Below are 20,067 nucleotides of genomic sequence, written 5' to 3'. Positions count from 1 at the left end.
CCTTGCGTTGCGTCCAGATAACTCAAAAGGCAGTGAATATCGAGGAGGAATGAATATTACTGAATCTTTTGTTGGTAGTGGCGGGTTGGCGGTGACAGGAGAGCCCAGGAAACGTTGCGCCGTTATTTATGCGTTTCCCAGCCAGTTTCCCTCAGGCTTTCGAGGCACTACGGGCCGAAAAGGTGGGGGGTGGGGTGAGCAGCGAGAACCGTGCGCGCGCGCGCGCCTGCGAGCCTGGCTCGAGACCCACAGACCGCGCGGCCTTCCGTGCGCCTGCGCAGATCTGCGTTTTCAACCCTTCCCCCATTTTCCTCAGTCCGGACCTCTGCGCGTGGCCGACTGAAAGCTCTCCCCGGCGCACGCGCGCTTCCTCTTCTCTCCCTTCTCCGCCTACGGCTCCTCTGGCGGTCCGAGGTGCAACTTGTGTTCGTTTCTCATTGGCTGGAATCGCCACCTTTCTTTCCGGCCTGAGAGGCTTGGACAAAATAACTAACCTGCAACAAAGTGCTTTGGGTAGGTTAACCCCTTTTCGCGCCCTCTTTTAACTCCTTTTCCCAGGCTTCACGCTCCCGGTCGGTTTACGCCTTGATTTTGTTACTCTAGTTTGTCCTAGGATCTCGTTCCGCGCTCTCTGACCCCGGCATCCGCCTCCGGCTTTCTGGGTTGCTGGAAAATTTTCTTCGGGTTCCCCTGGTAACTGATTTGAAGCGAGAGTGCACTCTTGACTCTAGGATTTGGTGCCTAGTTACTAGCTTGGGCAGCGGTCTCAGCCGATGGGTGTAAGGACGGCCCTGCCACCTCCGGGGCTAAAGGGCAGTTCTGGAGTATCCGCTAAGCCACGTCCTTCATGCAGATTTAGCCACTGTATCTTGTGAGAAAAGTTGCATCCGCGATTGGTGGTATAAATGGATGGATAGGAGTGGTGAGTTGAGGTTAGGGACTTTGCCATCATAAATCCTTGGTTGGCTTTATTTAAATTTTAAGGTGTATCTCGTCAGAATCCAGCAGTACTGGCAACTACTTTTCTAAGTCAAACTTTATTTATTTTATATATATGTATAATTTTAGAAGTGAAAAAACTTGAAATTAAATTTGGAGGTAGATATGACCAAAAATGACATACAGAGATGAGCTCCTTCAGTCTTGTATTTTTTTGTGCAGCAGCGCCTCTTAAATTTGGGGGATATTAAAAGGCAAAACAGTTTATTTATCACTGTGAATTCTCATTCAGATTGGACTATAGCTGGAATGGTTGGGCTACAGTTTAGACAAAGAACCTTTACATAGGAGGAAACGCTACCAGTTTATTTGCAGTTTTATGTGATCCTAGACAATTTTGGATAACTAATTGAATGGAAGGATTATGTGTCCGAAATAACTTACTTTAGGTGAGTAAACTAAAGCCTGTCTACTGATGGCAGTTAGCATCTTGTTTTAAGAATACCACACTTTTCATTGTCACATTGTGGTAGTCATAGGAATCCTCCTTGATTCAGATAATTGTGGCAAAGGAAATTTTTTGGCTAGAGCTGATTCTTGAGTTGGAAGAGCAGTAGTGTTTCAGGACTTGGAGATAGATCTCTGAAAACTTGTGACTTGGGTAGGCTCAGGTTTAGTTCAGTGTATTGAATATGGGCGGCTACCTATACTAGATTAGCTATGTGAGTGACAACTTGTGTTAATAGAAATGGAAAGTCTTTTCGCTTCTATTATATATAGAACTTCGTATTAGGGTTTTTCAGAAGCTGCATTCAGAGTCATTGGGGAAGGACAGGGAAGCCTGGCATGCTTCAGTTCATGGGGTGGCAGAGTCAGACACGACTTAGCAACTGAACAACAACCACAGCTATGTAATTTACAGTGATTTATTAAGTGACAAAAAAGTGGATAAGGGAATTGAGAAGTCCAATTGTCTCTGACTGGTAAGTGTAAATGTTTAGGTTACAGCTGTAGGTTATGAATTTGTTCATTTTTCAGTTCAAGTTTCTTAAACAGTGGTTGTCAGTGTTAGCCCCAGAATGTTAAGTAGTTAATATTTTCTTTGCCCCCAGCTGGAAAAAAGTCAACAAACGTTGTTCAGTTGTTAAGTTGTGTCCAACTATTTGCGACCCCCATGGACTGCAGCACACCAGGCTTCCCTGTCCTCACCATCTCCCAGAGCTTGCTCAAATCCATGTATATTGAATGGGTGATGCCATCGAACCATCTCGTTTTCTGTCATACCCTTCTCCTCTTGCCTTCTTCACTCTTTCCCAGCTTCAGAGTCTTTTCTAATGAAATCAGCTCTTTCGCATCAGGTGGCCTAAGTGTTGGAGCTTCCTTCAGTCCTTCCCATGAATATTCAGGACTAATTTCCTTTAGGATTGACTGGTTGGATCTCCTTGCAGTCCAGGGTCCCTCGAGTCTTCTCCAATACCACAGTTCAAAAGCATCAGTTCTTCCATGCTCAGCCTTCTTTATGGTCCAGTTCTCACATCCATTCATGACTACCGGAAAAACCATAGCTTTGAATAGATGGACCTTTGTTGGCAAAATAATGTCCTCTGCTTTTTAATAATGCTGTCCAGGTTGGTCATAGCTTTTCTTCTAAGGAGCAAGCATCTTTTAATTTCATGGATGCAGTCACCATCTGCAGTGGTTTTGGAGCCCGAGAAAATAAAGTCTGTTTCCGTGGTTTCCTCATCTATTTGCCATGAAATGATGGGATTGGATGCCATGATCTTCGGTTTTTCAGTGTTGAGTTTTAAGCCAACTTTTTCACTCTTCTCTCTTTCATCAAGACGGTCTTTAGTTCTTCTTTGCTTTCTGCCATAATGGTGGTCTCATCTGCATATCTGAGGTTATTGATATTTCTCCGTGCAATCTTGATTCCAGCTTGTGTTTCATCCATCCTGGCATTTTGCATGATGTACTCTGCATAGAAGTTAAATAAGCAGGGTGACAATATACAGCCTTGATGTAGTACTCCTTTCCCAATTTGGAACCAGTCCAGTGTTTGATACTAAGTATTTAATATTTTCTTTGCCCCCAGCTGGAAAAAAAAATCTACAAACATTAATGTAATAATAATACAGGTTGACATTTGTGTGTTATTTCGGAATTTTCAAACCTTCAACTTGATCTAGTATTTCTCCATATACTAGTTTAGCTCAGGCACTCAGTTGTGTCCGACTCTTTGCAACCCTATGGACTGCAGCACGCCAGGCTTCCCAGTCCACCACCAACTCCTGGAGCTTACTCATACTCATGTCCATCAAGTCGGTGATGCCATCCAACCATCTCATCCTCTGTCACCCTCTTCTCCTGCCTTCAGTCTTTCCCAGCATCAGGGTCTTTTCCAATGAGTCCATTCTTCGCGTCAGGTGGCCAAAGTATTGGAGTTTCAGCTTCAGCATCAGTTCTTCCAATGAATATTCAGGGCTGATTTCTTTTAGGATAGACTGATTGGATCTTCTTGAATTCCAAGAGTCTTCATTGATGCCAAAGCATCAGTTCTTTGGCGCTCAGCTTTCTTTGCAGTTCAGCACTCAGATCTGTACATGACTGCTGGAAAAACAATAGCTTTGACTAGACGGACCTTTGTTGGCAAAGTAATATCTCTGCTTTTTAATATGCCGTCTAGGTTAATCATAGCTTTTCTTCCAAGGAGCAAGCGTATACTAGGAGGAGGCCAAAAAAGGTAGAAAACTTTTTAGGGCCACATGAACCAGGGAGTGGCACAATCTGGTCTGGAATGCAGGTATTCTTTTTCTCAATTCTGCATGCTTTTTTCTAAAGCAGGCTGCCAAGGAGCTGGACACAGAACCAAAAATTTGTGACTAAACCATTTTTTTTTTTAAGCTTTTTCTTAAGGAAATATTCAAGCACAAAAGTGGAATATTGAGCTGTTATTTAGGCTTAATAATTATCAGCATTTACCAACTTTAACATTATTTGCTTTTTTTTGAGAGTGCTTAAAAATTATTTTATATTGGAGTATAGGTGATTAACATTGTGTTAGTTTCAGGTGTAAAGTGATTCAGTTATACATGTGAAATCTGTTCTTTTTCAAATTTCATTTTTCTGGAGTATTTTAAAGCAAAATTCCACTCACTTTATTAAGCATTTCTTGAGTTTGGAGCCTTAGACCACTTGGCCATCCTCACACCCTGTTAAGCATTTCTTGACTTTTTAAATACTGCTGACTAATGCTATGCCAAAAATATTAAATATTAATCATTTGAAGTGAAATTAATAAACTTTGAATATAGACCATGTGCCAGATAAGTCATTTCTATTTATTAGTTTAGTACATTTAATCTTAAGCCTATGAGTAAGTACTGTTACTAGCTTTATTTTATATCTGTGGAAAGTGAAGCTGAAAGAGATTAAAGTAATTTGTCCAAAGTTGGGTAGCTGGTTAATTGTCAAACCAGAATTTTGAACCTAGTCAATTGGAGTAATAGTCATGGGAGGTATTTTTAGGATTATTAAAGATATGAATAGCAGTAGTTTCCAAAAGTTTGGAGCCCACATCCTGAATATGCTAAAATTAAGACTGGGCTCAAGTACTTACTGTTACTTCAACCTTCTAATTTGTCTCCCTTTTCTTTGCTCCATGTGGTTCATGCTCTATACAGCAGCCATCTTAAAATGCAAATAAATAAGATGGTGACACTTCCCAAATCAGACCTTCTAGGACCTTCCCATTACAGTTAGAGTAAAATCTCAACTCTACTCTGGCCTCCTTATTAGATGCCATTTGATTTAGTCCTTTCCTGTCTCCTGCCTTATCTTGTACCCTCTCATTGATCACAGTACCTCAGCCTTCTTACAAGTTTGTCTTGAATTGGTTAAGTTTGTGTCCTTTACCTAGAATGCTTTTCTTGGATCTTTGCAGTGTTCCTTCTCTTTAACTTGTTACCTTTTTAAAGATGGTTCAAGGATCCACTGTAGTAGTCCTCCTCTCCATCTCTTGACATCACTTTGTGTTCTTTGGTTTCTCTCTTCCCCTAGCTTGAACGTAAGCTCCAACAGAGAAGGGAACTTAATGTCTCACTTAAAGTGCTGTATTTCCTACAGTAGTAGTGTCTGGCTTCTGATAGTCTCCTTTGTTTAAATTCATATGAATTATGAAAGCTTAAATTCATCTGAAAGGTGGGGTTAAATATGTAGCTTATGGGATTATGAGGATTAAATAAGGTAATTTTATTTAAAGTCACCTAGCACAGTTCTTCAGAGAAGGCAATGGCACCCCACTCCAGTACTCTTGCCTGGAAAATCCCGTGGATGGAGGAGCCTGGTAGGCTGCAGTCCACGGGGTCGCTGAGGGTCAGATATGACTGAGCAACTTCACTTTCGCTTTTCACTTTCGTGCATTGGAGAAGGAAATGGCAACCCACTCCAGTGTTCTTGCCTGGAGAATCCCAGGGACGGGGAAGCCTGGTGGGCTGCTGTCTGTGGGGTCGCACAGAGTTGGACAGTGACTTGGCAGGGACCTGTCGTGTCTCCCATAATATATAACACAGTGCTTTGTATATAGACTTCCGTTTAAAGTAGAAAAAAGGCAAGCTGATTACAATTTTTGTACTGTCTTAAATATTAACAGTATTAAATGTTAATTTGTAATGTATATTATTAACGTATTATGTGTCATGTTTTTTGTATATGATCATTGAGTTTTTTGTATGGATGCTTGAATATATTCATTGATTGTGAATAAGAAGGTACGTCTGCTAGGCTAACAGCCTACAGCCCCTTTTCCCTCACTTTGCTGTTTCTAGCATATATTTTCTTGGTACCTCAGAAAATCATGACTTGGAGTAAAGAGAGACTTGGCAATTGGTTCTTCTTTGGATATACAGAAACTAAAATAAGCCTTTTAGAATTGTTTGGGGGTAAGTGTTGGTTAAAATGAGCCTTGTATCACTTCCAGCAGTGAATCAGTAGTATTGGACTTCTCGGTCAGAATAAAGTTTCATAACAGCCTATCAGTTTAGAAGATGAGAGTTTTTCTCTGCCCACTTGGGAGATCTAATATTTTTAAAACTAAACATAGGAATACTTTAGAAATCTTTCTGTTTAATGTATCTGTGTTCTTTTGTTTTTGCTAATTTTTATTTTGCTATATTTCCCATACTTGCTAGGTTCCTATTCTTTCTTCCTATCTTAAAAATAAAATAATTCCCTTAGCTGTAAGGCCCTGTATAAATATTTAGGGAACATGTTCTTGTTTTACCAGTTTAATCTTATTTCTTCTACTTTGTGTTTTCATTTTTATTACATTTTTTTCATTGGATCAATAATTTGATAGGACAGATATTAATGTGGGTTTTTTTCCCACTTAAACTGATTTATTAATTCCTTGAGTGTAGTCACATACAATTTTGTATTGTTTAGTTTCTGATCCCCTCGTAGTTTTGACTGTGCTTTGTACATAGCTGAAAATGTGTGCTAAGTCATTTCAGTCATGTCTGACTCTTTGTGACCCCATGGACTGTAGCCCTCCAGGCCCCTCTGTCCATGGGATTCTCCAGGCAAGAATACTAGAGTAGGTTGCTATGCTGTCCTCCAGGGGATCTTTCTGACCCAGGGAACAAACGTGTGTCTCCTGCGTTGCAGGCAGGTTCTTTACTACTAGCGCCACCTGGGAAGCCCCATAATTGATAATAACTGAATTTTATTCATGAAGCCCCATAATTGATAATAACTGAATTTTATTCATAAGGCTAAGCATTTCAGTAAATACTGAAACTGCTCAATACTTTGTGTATAACTTAAATTTATTTGCATAGTGATGTAAATTAGTTTCGGAAGAGCTCTGGCTTCCAGTTGATACTTGTTTCATCTACTGGCTGGTTGTTTTTTTTTTTTTTAAACATCTGGTATATAAGCAGCAGCAGCATGATAGTTGTTACATTAACTTTAAAAATCGGCTTCAAATGAAACTGAACTATATGAAAGGAAGTGGTCAGGAGAAGATAAGATAAATAGCATTCAAGTAAACTCAAACTATAGTTGTTATAAACTGTAGCATTATGAATACTAACTGTAGATGGTAGTAGTTGAATCCTAAGTTGTGTCCGACTCTTGCGACCCCATGGACTGTAGCCTGCCAGATTCTTCTGTCCATGGGATTCTCCAGGCAAGAATACTGGAATGGTTTGCAGTTTCCTTCTCCAGGGGATCTTCCTGACCCAGGGATCGAACCCAGGTCTCCTGCATTGCAGGCAGGTTCTTTACCGACTGAGCTGTGAGGGAAACCCTTACTATAGATACATAACATGTTATACCAAGATGGCCACTTACGCTAACCACTTTGGAATTTTCTGATAGGATGACAGTATAGCTTCTGTTTTCTAAAGCCTAGATTGCTAAAATTAGAACTCAAGTGCTTGCATTAAAGGTCCTGCAGTTTCATAATGCACTGCTGCATTCTGATTAAAACAAAAGTTAAATTTCTTTAAGCTTTTATGGTTAAAAACTTATTTCCTGATTCAATATTCTGTTCCTGAAATATTTAGTGCCTTTATTAAGAGTTTATTGCAGTGCTGAGTGATAATATGTTGTAAATAGTGGATTTTTTATCATAATTCAAATTTTTTTTTTTATCTTTGCTAGGAATTTAATTTCTCAGAACATTCTCTCCAGGAAGAATCTTACAGTATCTCAAAGACTTCAGTTGACTGCTTGATCCTGCATAAAACCCAAGGTAGATGATTAGTTTTTCTAGTTTGAAGTTTGGACTTTTTAAAGAAAATGTGACTTCTGAACCTAATGATTTAGACTGATTAAAAGTGATATGGTCTGAAACTTTTGTTATGGTGACTTGTATGAAGTAAGCCAGATTTTTAAAGTTTTAGGGAAAAGATTCTCTTTTATTTCTAGGTTGTATATCTGCTTCTACTTCTATAAACACATCTACTTAAAGACTCAAAACACACAGTTATTCAAAAATAATCAGGACAAAATAGCTCTGCTTATTTAACTTATCTTTTATGCGTACAAGAGGAGTTCCATAACTTAACTTTTTCCCCTTTACATGGGTGTTAAAGTTAGGTTTGATTGCTTATTATGTGCTGAAAATTGTTTTAAGAATATTACATGTATCAACTCATTTAATCCTCTCTACATCTCTGAGGAAGGTACTGTCTTTATATCTTAACTCACTTGGAATTAAGAGTGAGAGAAGATGAAGCTGGTGTTTGTCTCTTTGAAGACAGTTGTGTTTTATTTTAGAATAAATATTTGTTTGAAACCCATTGAATTTGTCATTTATGTGGCTTTTTTGGTGAGGAAGTATGCAGACATCATTGCCTCCTCTAGTTTATCTCAATACTTTTCAAAAACTTTCATACTACTGAGCAAAGTCTAATTAGGTCAAAATGGTTTAAATACATGGCAATTGCAGCCTATTAGGAAAGTTTAGTGAGTTGATTTTTTTGGGAAAAAATACTTAATTTTGTGTAAATTAGTGAAAATTTAAAATAGTTGTAGCAGGAATAAACTTGGGAGATGTGTAGGTTTAATTTTGTAAAGAGTAGATCTTATAAGTCAGTCCTGTTACTAATTTCATGAGGTCTGATTATTGCATTAGATACTAGCTAGTATTTAGAAAAGTTAGAATATTGGTGTACAGGTTCTCTTTTTCTTGCCGTCCCAATCTCTTCTTGCAGCAATCTCTTTAGTTTCTTTTATCCTTTTTCATCTTTTCACCAGAAGGCTATAGGGTGAACTAGGCATTGTCACATAAGTCCATTTTTATTTCTACAGTCATGACTGTTGAAAGCAGAGCTTTGAGCTCCAGCTATTAAGAGACTTAATGACCTTTATTCTACTGGGAGACTTATCCATCACCATTCCAAGCAGTATTGCATACATGGAGTGGTCAGTTTAGTCCCATTTCAAAGCCATAAAGCACTTATGATGACAGCTGGGTAGGTTTACTCTGTTTTTTAATATTATGTCATTTGTATTTTCTTTTCAGGTTTGTTATCTGTAATACTCTGATATTATTTATCTTTTTTACAGGAGAGGTAGGCATTTGTATTGGGCATGGAATAACATCTAACGTACTGCTGCAGTCTGATGTCATTGCTCTTTCTGACTTCTGCAGCTGCTGCCTTTTTTTGGATTGAGGCACATAAGTGGAAAAGTCCATAGAAATCTTCTGTTGTTTCTTTACAATACCTGCCATGCAGGTGCAAATACAGTTTTAGTTAGGGATAATTGACTTAGTACTTACTTGAATAATGATGGGTAATATCCTTTGGGAAACTTAATGTTTTATAAATTTAATTTGTATCTGAAGATAAGTTAAATAATAGAAACTACTTCTCTTGCATTGTGATTTTAACCTTTTTTGCCCTCTCATTTGCCTAGGAGAAAAGAAATGGGTCGCTCCAATTCTAGATCACATTCTTCAAGATCAAAGTCTAGATCACAGTCTAGTTCTCGATCAAGATCAAGATCACACTCAAGGAAGAAGAGATACAGGTGAATTACTGTGCTTTTACCTCTTTAAATTATAATAATCATACCAGCTAACAGTTATAGATTGCTTACACAGGCAGAGTGCTAAATTCATTAACATGTTTTAGTCTCCAAGAACGCTGTGAGTGGATCTGTTGTTTAGAATTAGTTCACTGGGGAAACTTTGGATGAATTTCCTGCAGATAAAGGGGAACTGTTGTAGTGTTAAGAGATGAATTGGATAATGTAAGAATTATTTGGCAGTAAATAATCTTTGCTATTTCATAGTTTCTTGTTTCTGACTCTGAGGTCTCAATAGGTTTATTCTTTTATATAAAAATGATTGACTCTGGTGGTTTTTCTTTAAATGGTAATACATACTTAGCATGGAAAATAGAAACAAGTTAAAAATAAATGACCATGATCTTATTATGAATTAATGTTAGTTTCTGATTTTTCTTTAGTATTTTTCTTGACCTAGCTTTTTATTACATATACATTTAGCCACTAATGAATATTCTTGCGTGGCATTATGTATTCTTTTGACATTACCACTTAAAGTGCCTGCATGAATGTGATGTGTTAGTGTGTCCCATTGTTGGATGTCACTTTTTCCCCCGTTTTCTCGATATATACCTTAGAATTGAGATGTTTTTCATTGAAAATAATAACCTTTAACTTTTATATAAATGAGGGGTTTTTTAAAAAAAATACATTTTTAGCTTTGACGTCTTATTTGCATAATATATTCAATCAGAATGGTACAATGGAATAGTTTATTTTTCTTTCATTGATATTTATTTCATTTTTAGTTCTAGGTCTCGTTCCAGGACGTATTCAAGATCTCGTAGTAGAGATCGAATTTATTCTAGAGATTATCGTCGAGATTACAGAAATAATAGAGGAATGAGACGACCTTATGGATACAGAGGAAGGGGTAGAGGGTATTATCAAGGAGGAGGAGGTAGATACCATCGAGGTGGTTATAGACCTGTTTGGAATAGAAGACACTCTAGGAGTCCTCGACGAGGTCGTTCACGTTCTAGGAGTCCAAAAAGAAGATCCGTTTCTTCTCAAAGATCCCGAAGCAGATCTCGCCGATCATATAGATCCTCTAGGTCTCCAAGATCATCCTCTTCTCGTTCTTCGTCCCCTTATAGCAAGTCTCCTGTCTCTAAAAGACGAGGGTCTCAGGAAAAACAAACCAAAAAAGCTGAAGGGGAACCTCAAGAAGAGAGTCCTTTGAAAAATAAATCACAGGAGGAACCGAAAGATACGTTTGAACACGACCCATCTGAATCTATTGATGAGTTTAATAAATCATCGGCCACATCTGGTGATATTTGGCCTGGCCTTTCAGCTTATGATAATAGCCCCAGATCGCCCCATAGTCCTTCACCAATTGCTACACCACCTAGTCAGAGTTCATCTTGCTCTGATGCCCCCATGCTCAGTACAGTACACTCTGCAAAAAACACACCCTCTCAGCATTCACATTCCATTCAGCATAGTCCTGAAAGATCTGGGTCTGGTTCTGTTGGAAATGGATCAAGTAGATACAGCCCTTCTCAGAATAGTCCAATTCATCATATCCCTTCACGAAGAAGCCCTGCAAAGACAATCACACCACAGAACGCTCCAAGAGATGAGGCTAGGGGACGTTCCTCATTTTATCCTGATGGTGGAGATCAGGAAACTGCAAAGACAGGAAAATTCTTAAAAAGGTAAGAGTTAAGAGAATTTAGATCATAATAGTAATATTTCTCTGAATTCTGTTTGGATTTATGTTTTAAAATTGCATTGTGATGTGTATTTAAGTATTTTTACTCGTGACTTCTTTCTTTTTATAAAATAATTCCAAGTTGATTGTAAAGTGTTTTAATGTTTATGAAGATAATTCATGCTCTTCCTTTTCATTTCATCCATTTTTTAAGTCCAGAATTAAGAATGTAAATGAGAAGTTGAAAGTGTTAAAGCATTGAAAGCTTATTTTGTCTTCATCATTATAATGTGACCTACATAAAATAATGCAGTTATATATTCTTGTGTGGTAGTATAAATAGTCCAGCTGCCAATTTTTAATAAATTTTCCTGACTGTAGAAAAGATAATAAATGGTATTTCTTACTGACTCCAGTAACATTTCAGAGAGATGCTTGGTCTAAATGCTAATTTTAAGCATTACTAAAGGTTCCTTAATGAAAATGGATTACTAAGGTAATATGGTTGGTTTTAAGTAAGGAAATACAGCAAGCTTGCTATTTATTTTTTTAGTGCTTCCCAACCTAAAATTAATTTTTTATTGAATTGATATGTAGTTTCTACTTAATATTGCCAGAAATCATTTTCTACTGAAAAGTATATACATGAATTATTTTGTGATTTAGATAGAATAGTAACATCTAATATTAACTACACTGAAGTCCACCTTTTTGAACTCTTACTTAGTAGATATGTTAGTGAAATTTTGAGTGTAATAAGTAGGATTCAAATAGATAAATATATTAAATAGATAAGTATATTTTAAGTATCAGATAAGTGTATTACAGATAAGTTTTTAGTAGTTCTTAGTCTTAAAAATTAAACTTAAGCTCTGTGGAAATTTGGATTTGTTAGTGCAGAATTGTGAACTATGAGTAAACAACAAGTTTTTGAGAATGGCTTTACTTTTTTTAAACTTCAGAAGTCTTAATGTGTGCATTTATTTAAAAACTCAGCACATAAGCTTTATGGATGCTTTTAAGGCTTTCTATAAGTGGAATCTGAAAAAAGCAATTTTCAGTAGGATTTTTTCCTCCTATTACTGGCCCTGTGATATTGGGAAGCACAGTTAAGTATGTAAGTGGTCCAGAATGAATGCAATCCAGAGTTACCATCCTCTTCTTTGCTTATTCACAGGTTCACAGATGAAGAGTCTAGAGTATTCCTGCTTGATAGGGGTAATACCAGGGATAAAGAGGCTCCAAAGGAGAAAGGATCAGAGAAAGGGAGGGCAGAGGGAGAATGGGAAGATCAGGAAGTTCTAGATTACTTCAGTGATAAGGAATCTGGAAAACAAAAGTTTAATGATTCAGAAGGGGATGACACAGAGGAGACAGAGGATTATAGACAGTTCAGGAAGTCAGTTCTTGCAGATCAGGGTAAAAATTTTGCTACTACGTCTCATCGGAATACTGAGGAGGAAGGACCCAAGTACAAGTCCAAAGTTTCATTGAAAGGCAATAGAGAAAGTGATGGATTTAGAGAAGAAAAAAATTACAAACTTAAAGAGACTGGATATGTAGTAGAAAGGCCTAGCACTGCAAAAGATAAGCACAAGGAAGACGACAAAAATTCTGAGAGAATAACAGTAAAGAAAGAAACTCAGTCACCTGAGCAGGTAAAGTCTGAAAAGCTCAAAGACCTCTTTGATTACAGTCCCCCTCTACACAAGAATCTGGATGCACGAGAAAAGTCTACCTTCAGAGAAGAGAGCCCACTTAGGATCAAAATGATAGCCAGTGATTCTCATCGTCCTGAAGTCAAACTCAAAATGGCACCTGTTCCTCTTGATGATTCTAACAGGTAATCCACATTGCTCCCCAGTAAATAATCTGTGGGTGGTTAATAATCCAGTTAATTATCTTATTTTCTGACCATACTTCCCATATTCATATTCAAACCAATGGTATATTTTGTTTGTATGTGTCTGTCTGTTACCGATATGCTCCAGACCTGCTTCCTTGACTAAAGACAGACTGCTTGCTAGTACACTTGTCCATTCTGTCAAGAAGGAGCAAGAATTCCGATCCATCTTTGACCACATTAAGTTGCCACAGGCCAGCAAAAGCACATCTGAGTCATTTATTCAACACATTGTGTCCTTGGTTCATCATGTTAAAGGTATGTTTAGTATTGTGAATTATATTTTTCTTGCAAGTAAAAAAAAATTAACAGCTATGCATAATAATAATGCACCCTAGGGCTCTATGTAGTCTCTATTAAAATTTTGTATAAATAGCACTTCATAAATGAGATACCAGTCTTGGTAACATTAACACCTATTTAATAAAGTGATTTTTAATAAGTGAAATGTAAGTAAAATTAAAACATACCCTGAAAATCTGTATCATGATAAAAAATGATACAGATTTATACAGTGCTGAAAGTCTTTTTGAAATGTGCCATAATACTGTCCTTGAAGTTCAGAGTGCTTGCAGATTATCTTTGATTGCATTCATAAGACCTGTATTAATGTACTCGTGGCATAGATTTATAACAAAGTGGTGCAATGTTGTTACTATTATAAAGAATTTCTTTTTAACCTTTAAAGAAACTTGAAACCAGTGGGAGGGGAAAACAGTGTTTCTGTGTTAATTTTGTATTACTTAATTTGTTATAATATTTTACTTTTTTATATGATAAATCAGAAAACTTTATTAGGATTTTTAAAGGGGGGAAAAAGTTCAAGAAATTTAAAAGTGTGTTAGGTAAGTAGTGATACTGTGAGTAGTGAGTGACTAAGGATAATAATGATGACATTCCTTGAGGTCCTGGGGATGATGAAGGATGTTCTTTTCAACTGAAGTAGTGATATTCTCTTTTCGCCAGTGTCTAATTTTAGTTCCAGAGTTACTAATAATTTTCAAAGATTTTAGCTTGCGACTTTTTGGGCAAATAGATGTTATTATTTTATTTTTGTGTTTGAAAGGGAGTTTACCCTGAAGTAGGTTTCTTACCTAGGAATCTCCATGGCTGTTGCTCTGAAAAGCCGTTTTTGAAAAGTTTGTCTTTGGACCTGAGAACAACTCATAGGTGAAACTTGTCACTCAGGAATTCTTAATGCACTTGATATTTCAAAATAGTGAAGAGTTAATGAATTTCTTTTTTACTGTAATTATTTAAATGTAGTAACAAAAGAGTTTAGCTATTTGGCTATAACTAGGTTTGTGAACCAATTTATGACCATATTACTGTGGTGCATAGAATATGAAACATTAACATTTTTTCTTTTTTCACTTTTTTTTTTTTTTTACCTGTCTCTACATTTTACAATTTATTGCTGACTTTTGAGATCAGGTTTTGATAAATTTTTCCTTTTTCCTTTTTTTTTTTTTTTTTAAAGAAAAGAACTGTAGTTATGTTTCATTATTGGTATTGTGCAACCGATCTGAACAGCTCTTACTTCATATAGAGCTGAAAATGCCCAGTGATGTTTTCTTTTTCATTGTAACTAGGTCCTGGAATATGTTTTGAAATGGCAAATCCATGTTTCAAAGTAAAATAGCTGTTGAAAGATACAGGCAAAGTTGAATCTTCTGTCTTCCTGGCAAAAATGGCATAAAAACTGAGTTGCTAGCTCAAATTCCTGGGTTTCATGGAATTATGATTGAGGCACTACCCTGGTAGTGGCCATTTCAAGTTTTAATGATTGGTTATGAGACATGTGCTGGATATTGGGCGGTAAGTTGACACAGATGTATGTTGACCTGTTAAGCAGATAGCTTGCTTCGTAATGTAACATTTCATGACTTTATACGTCTTTCTATATTACATCAACAGCATATCTTGAAATGGTTTAAAAAAGAATTGGTGTTGATATTACTAATTTTAAAATTGTTAAAAGACAAGACAGTAATATCAAATGTACTGTCAGGTTTGCCAAGATGCCAGATTTTTGGAGTAATTAGTATTAATTGATGTAAAAAATATTTTTCCAATTGAAGTGCCAGTATTCAGTTTCTTAAATCCAGTTTTTGTTAACAACATAGTTCTTGCCAAAATAATTTTATTAGTTTATTAAAACAAGCTTTGCAAGTTATTTTAGTATTTTCATTTTCTGCAAATGATTACTTGAAGTTAACTTCATTGGTTCATATTGGCAAGGCTTAAGGACATTGACATATTATTGTTGCTTTTTGTTTTATTTGAGGAAGTGTAGTGCGTTATTGAAATGGAATTAGAGAGAGACTCTTGATTTAGTATATTTATTGTTCTTGGATTATATGTAATATTGACAGAGACCTGTGAGGAACTTTGCATCAGTTACCTGTTGAGGTACAAGAAGTTACGTGGGACAGGGTAGGAGTTCTTTGTAACACTTGATTCCCTTCTACTAGGTTTCTTGAGTATTTTTATTTTCTATTCACCTGCTACATGCCCTTCTGTCACAATTGAAAATTCCTCTTAAGGTAAAGGTAACTAATTGGGCAGTGTTTCTCCTAAATCAACAGAGCAATACTTCAAATCATCTTCAATGACCCTAAACGAGAGGTTCACTTCGTATCAGAAAGCCACTGAAGAACATAGTGCCAGGCAAAAGAGCCCTGAGATACACAGGTATGTATACCGGGCATGTAAAAATGTTGTTTTGATAGGAAGACACTGTTAAACAAGTTCATGTTGAAGCTATAGATAAGATACATGAAACTATATGGGTATCATGACTCAAATGAAAGTTTTCAGTTTACCATTTCTTTTTAATTTTCAGTTTATTTGGTTAAAACTGGTTGTTAGAACTTAAAATACTCACTCTTATCACTTCCCAGTTTGGAATTAAATAGTTACCAGTTTGTCTTTTGGGAGGGGGTTGGATGCCTAGAGTAAGTAACCCTTGAATTTTATTCACTTTGAGTAAGTTTGTAAAATAAAAATGCTTCGTGAGATAGAATTGTTCCTTGTGAAAAGATCGTGAATTTGAAGTCAGATAGTTATTTTCAGTTCCTTGCTCTCACTTAATTGCATTGTGATAAAAAAGTTATTTAATCTCTGAATGTTTTTTTTCCATCTACAAATAAGAATAACAAATAAAATATCCTGTTTTGCAGGATGATGTTGACAGTTAGTATTAATTGTAAAGTACCTAATTCAGTGCTTAATACGTAGTAGGTATGGTTTTGGTGGTCACTGCTGAAGAGGCACTGAGAAGATTCAACTGACAGTAGCTTAAGAACTCAAGGAGAGGCACAGAATAAAACTAAAGATACTGAATATGTAAAAATATTGGAGATAACTTAAGAACAAATAATCCTATTTGTGTATTTATTGATACTGATGTATTATAATTATATGCTGATACTTAAATGGTAATTTTAATCAAAAAAGTTTTTTCTTTTTTGATGATTAAAGTAAGCTTGATATCTTAAAAGATCAGGCTTCATTTGTTTATAAATAATTGGAGGCATTTTAATTTGTTTTTAATAAATACAGTTTTTATTTCTTAATTATCTATTAAGAATTAGATTAATAATCTTGCTATACTAAATTTAGTCAACTGGGAGGGAAAAAACTGGTATTCCCTTTACAAAAATGGAAAAATTTTAGGAATTTGTAGAATCATAAAATTAAATGTGACTACAAATAGACTTTATTTTACATTAAGGAGAATTGACATCTCTCCAAGTGCCCTGAGGAAGCATACCCGTTTAGCAGGGGAAGAGAGAGTTTTTAAAGAAGAAAATCAAAAGGTATGTTTTGAATGCACTTTTTCTTTTCCAAGTTAACTTCTGGTTCATTAATGCTATTGTTCTAATAAGCAGTTTATTTAGGCAAAATGTTTATAGACATCATCTATTTATAACTTGTAAATAGATATATTTTTATATATATATCTGTGTTAGTGTGTATGTAGTGTTTCATCCTAGAAAAAAATTAAGCTCACCCTTTACTATATGTTAAACTAAGAATAATTAATTTAAATGCTAATGAAAAAAAAAGTATTTCTAAGCAAAAGGCAAAGAATCAGTGAGTAGACAGGAAAATTATAATAGGAAAGATACACATTATATAAAGTTTTCTGTTAGAGGTGAAATGGGTGATCCAGAATAAATATTCCTTGATTTATGTGTGCCTAAATTAATATCTTTAGGTTCTTCAAAGAGAGAACGAGAAGTAATCGCCATGCTACTGGGTTTTTGATCTGGACTAAGAAATAAGCATTCTAAGAACTGGTTTACAAATGAACACTTGGAATAAAAACTGTGTTACCATTGGAATATTTGTAGATTTGGGGGAAGAATGCTTTTAAACTTCAGAAAGGAGTCTGAATGACTGGCATTGGGGTCGGGGGACTTTTAAGAATGGAATTCAGTCATTAAGGGGACTCTGTTTAATTGACAATTTGATATTTCCTAGGTAGATTAGTCTATATGACAGGCCATAAAATTCTAGTTGAAATGTGGAGCAGGGTTAAAAGAGAGCAACTGTCTTGTAATGAGAAAGTTAGGGACTTGGAACGGGTATTACTTGGTTCCAATCGTGGCCATTACTGATACTATCTTGATAATAGGAATGTGATTAGCTTTTTGGTTGTTGGTTTTCTGATAAGAAAAATGAGAATACATCTGTTTTGCAGAGTTGAATAACTGGGCTGTTATGATAACATTGGCACTTTATTACTAGAAACTATTACTAAGGCTTTCATTTATAAGCTTTTTAATTAGGCATGCTATTAATTTATTAAATAAGAAATTTAGAGCTTAGAAAGTGCTTTCTTTGTGTGGGGCACATTGATTTTGGTAAAGCAGATTCTGAGACGTGAATGCTAATTTTGGCTTTTATTTTCAATGTCTTAGGTTCAATGTTGATTAATTTTGTTTTGCCCACAACTTAGTCTATTCTTGTACTCTTGACAGAGTGAGTGTCTTTCTTCTCTCTTCATTATTCAGACCAGATTTTGATCTAGAGGAGAGAAAATAGTGATAACTAATGGAAGGATAAGAGGAAAAGACATCGCTTTTTATCTTTTATCTTCCTATCTGAATGAACAATTAACATACATGTAGTAGTGTGTAGTTTACATATATAGTTTGGTGTTTACAAAGTACTTCCATCTATACTGTTACCCATGGGCTTGGCAATAGCATATTACTAGGTGAATAGGAAAGTTTTTGGTTTTGATTAGATTTTCTCATAACTGTGGGAGCAAATAGGTGAGTAGTTGATACCATTTGGACATATACTTCCAGTTTTAGGAATGTTTATGAACATTGTAGCTAGACTTCCCAGAGTAAGTACTTCGTATTGTTGAATACTAGCAAGGATGTCCACATTGCTTAGCATCTTACTGATGTATAATTTTTCTTCATTCCTAGATGCCTCTTTCCATCTTCCTAAATTATATAGTATTTGAAAAAGCAATGGAACAAGAAGGAGGTGAATTGTGACCCAGTTAAACTAATGTCCGTTGCAATACCTGAATTGAGAAAGGGCAGTATATGGCCCAGATACTGAGTACAGGATTGGGAATGAATCTTTCTGGCTTTGTTTCTACCCTTGTTCAACCTCAGTTGGTTTCATTAATCATATTATGTTTGCATGTTATGGAAAATACAGAATATTTAACTTTTAAAGTGATTTTTATTGGGTTGGTCAACTAATTTGGGAAGAACTTGATGATAATGAGGCTTAAATAATGAGAACCATTTACTTTAGGATCCCTTAACTTTACTGTCAGATGGCTATACCCACAACTGAGTATAATCTCCATCATTGTTAAAGTATATAAAAAGCTGTTTCAAAAGATGAGGGATAATTAACGAGGATGTACCGAGTGGAAAAATAATTATATCATTTTACTATATGAAAGTTTATTATGGATTGCTTTGAACAGAAACCTATGACATTTTGAAGACAGTTAGCTTTTAATTACTTCTCCAGTCCTGTTGTACTTGTGTTCACAAGTGTTTAGTGAAAACAGCAAGTATGTTTTTAAACAAAAACTTAAGTATGGAAGTAGTATGTTATATTCATTCTTTTCTGCTACTAAAAATGCCAGCTTAGAAACTGGCAAAAAAAATTGGTATTTTATATATATATTTCTTTTTTTTTCCGTATAGTTTCCCTGAAATCTGTATTTTACATCTGTCTTTTATAGGGAGATAAAAAATTAAGATGTGATTCTGCTGATCTTCGGCATGACATAGATCGTCGGAGAAAAGAAAGAAGTAAAGAACGGGGGGATTCCAAGGGCTCCAGGGAATCCAGTGGATCAAGAAAGCAGGAAAAAACTCCAAAAGATTACAAGGAATACAAATCTTACAAAGATGACAGGTAATTGTTAAAACTGTCGGAGTTAGGTTTTAGCTTCTAATTAGCCTTTAATAATTGTCAGCTTAATTGCTTTCAATTTTGACTGTGTAATCGAATGTTTAAATTTAAACAATTAAAATTATTTGTTTTACAGCAAAAATGTATTTGTCTTTTACACGGCTTATGGTGGATGAGGACAAAAACTTTGGAATAGCAAGCTAACACTGAAAAAAAAATGACAAATTAATGTGTCCTATTATCCAGGCTACATCAGGAGGTTGGACTTCAATGCAGTGCATTTCTAGAAACAGTTTGTGTAAGAACTTTGGTTCGTTATGCTTGATTCCGCACTTTTTCAACTCATAACACCCAGAGTACAAGAATTTTAAACTGATGTCTAGTGGTTTAACATGGGAGAGATGGGGGGAGGAAGGACTAGTTTTTTTGAAATAGCAATGTGTATTAGGCTTTCAAAGTAATGTTTCCATGGATACTGTTAGAAGTGGTAAGAGTTATCGCAGGTATGACCTTTTCGGGTATTGCAGTAGAATCATGTATTGATCATGATAGAGTCAAGTAAATATTAGGAATACTAAGTATCATAGATAAT

General features: G+C 35.8%; 1 protein-coding gene across 6 annotated transcripts in view; it reads left to right on the top strand.

The window, feature by feature from the left end:
- Window positions 1-20,067, top strand: part of BCLAF1 (BCL2 associated transcription factor 1) — a 30,815-nt gene that overhangs the window by 228 nt on the left and 10,520 nt on the right. For 2 of the 6 annotated variants that reach the window (XM_061428071.1, XM_061428074.1), the window contains exons 2-9: window positions 7,600-7,690; window positions 9,361-9,474; window positions 10,263-11,174; window positions 12,348-13,013; window positions 13,162-13,331; window positions 15,662-15,767; window positions 16,810-16,894; window positions 19,303-19,478. In XM_061428071.1, coding sequence (XP_061284055.1) covers window positions 9,371-9,474; window positions 10,263-11,174; window positions 12,348-13,013; window positions 13,162-13,331; window positions 15,662-15,767; window positions 16,810-16,894; window positions 19,303-19,478 — 2,219 coding nt within the window. In that variant the 5' untranslated portion in view covers window positions 7,600-7,690; window positions 9,361-9,370. Of the gene's footprint in view, window position 1; window positions 514-7,599; window positions 7,691-9,360; window positions 9,475-10,262; window positions 11,175-12,347; window positions 13,014-13,161; window positions 13,332-15,661; window positions 15,768-16,809; window positions 16,895-19,302; window positions 19,479-19,611; window positions 19,774-20,067 lie in introns of those variants that run through there. The other 4 variants (XM_061428075.1, XM_061428073.1, XM_061428076.1 and 1 more) reach the window with 3 other exon arrangements.

Source organism: Bos javanicus, chromosome 9 (assembly GCF_032452875.1).
Source record: "Bos javanicus breed banteng chromosome 9, ARS-OSU_banteng_1.0, whole genome shotgun sequence".
Lineage (NCBI taxonomy): Eukaryota > Metazoa > Chordata > Mammalia > Artiodactyla > Bovidae > Bos > Bos javanicus.
Note: the sequence above shows the minus strand (reverse complement) of the source record. Positions and strands in the feature narration are given on the sequence as shown.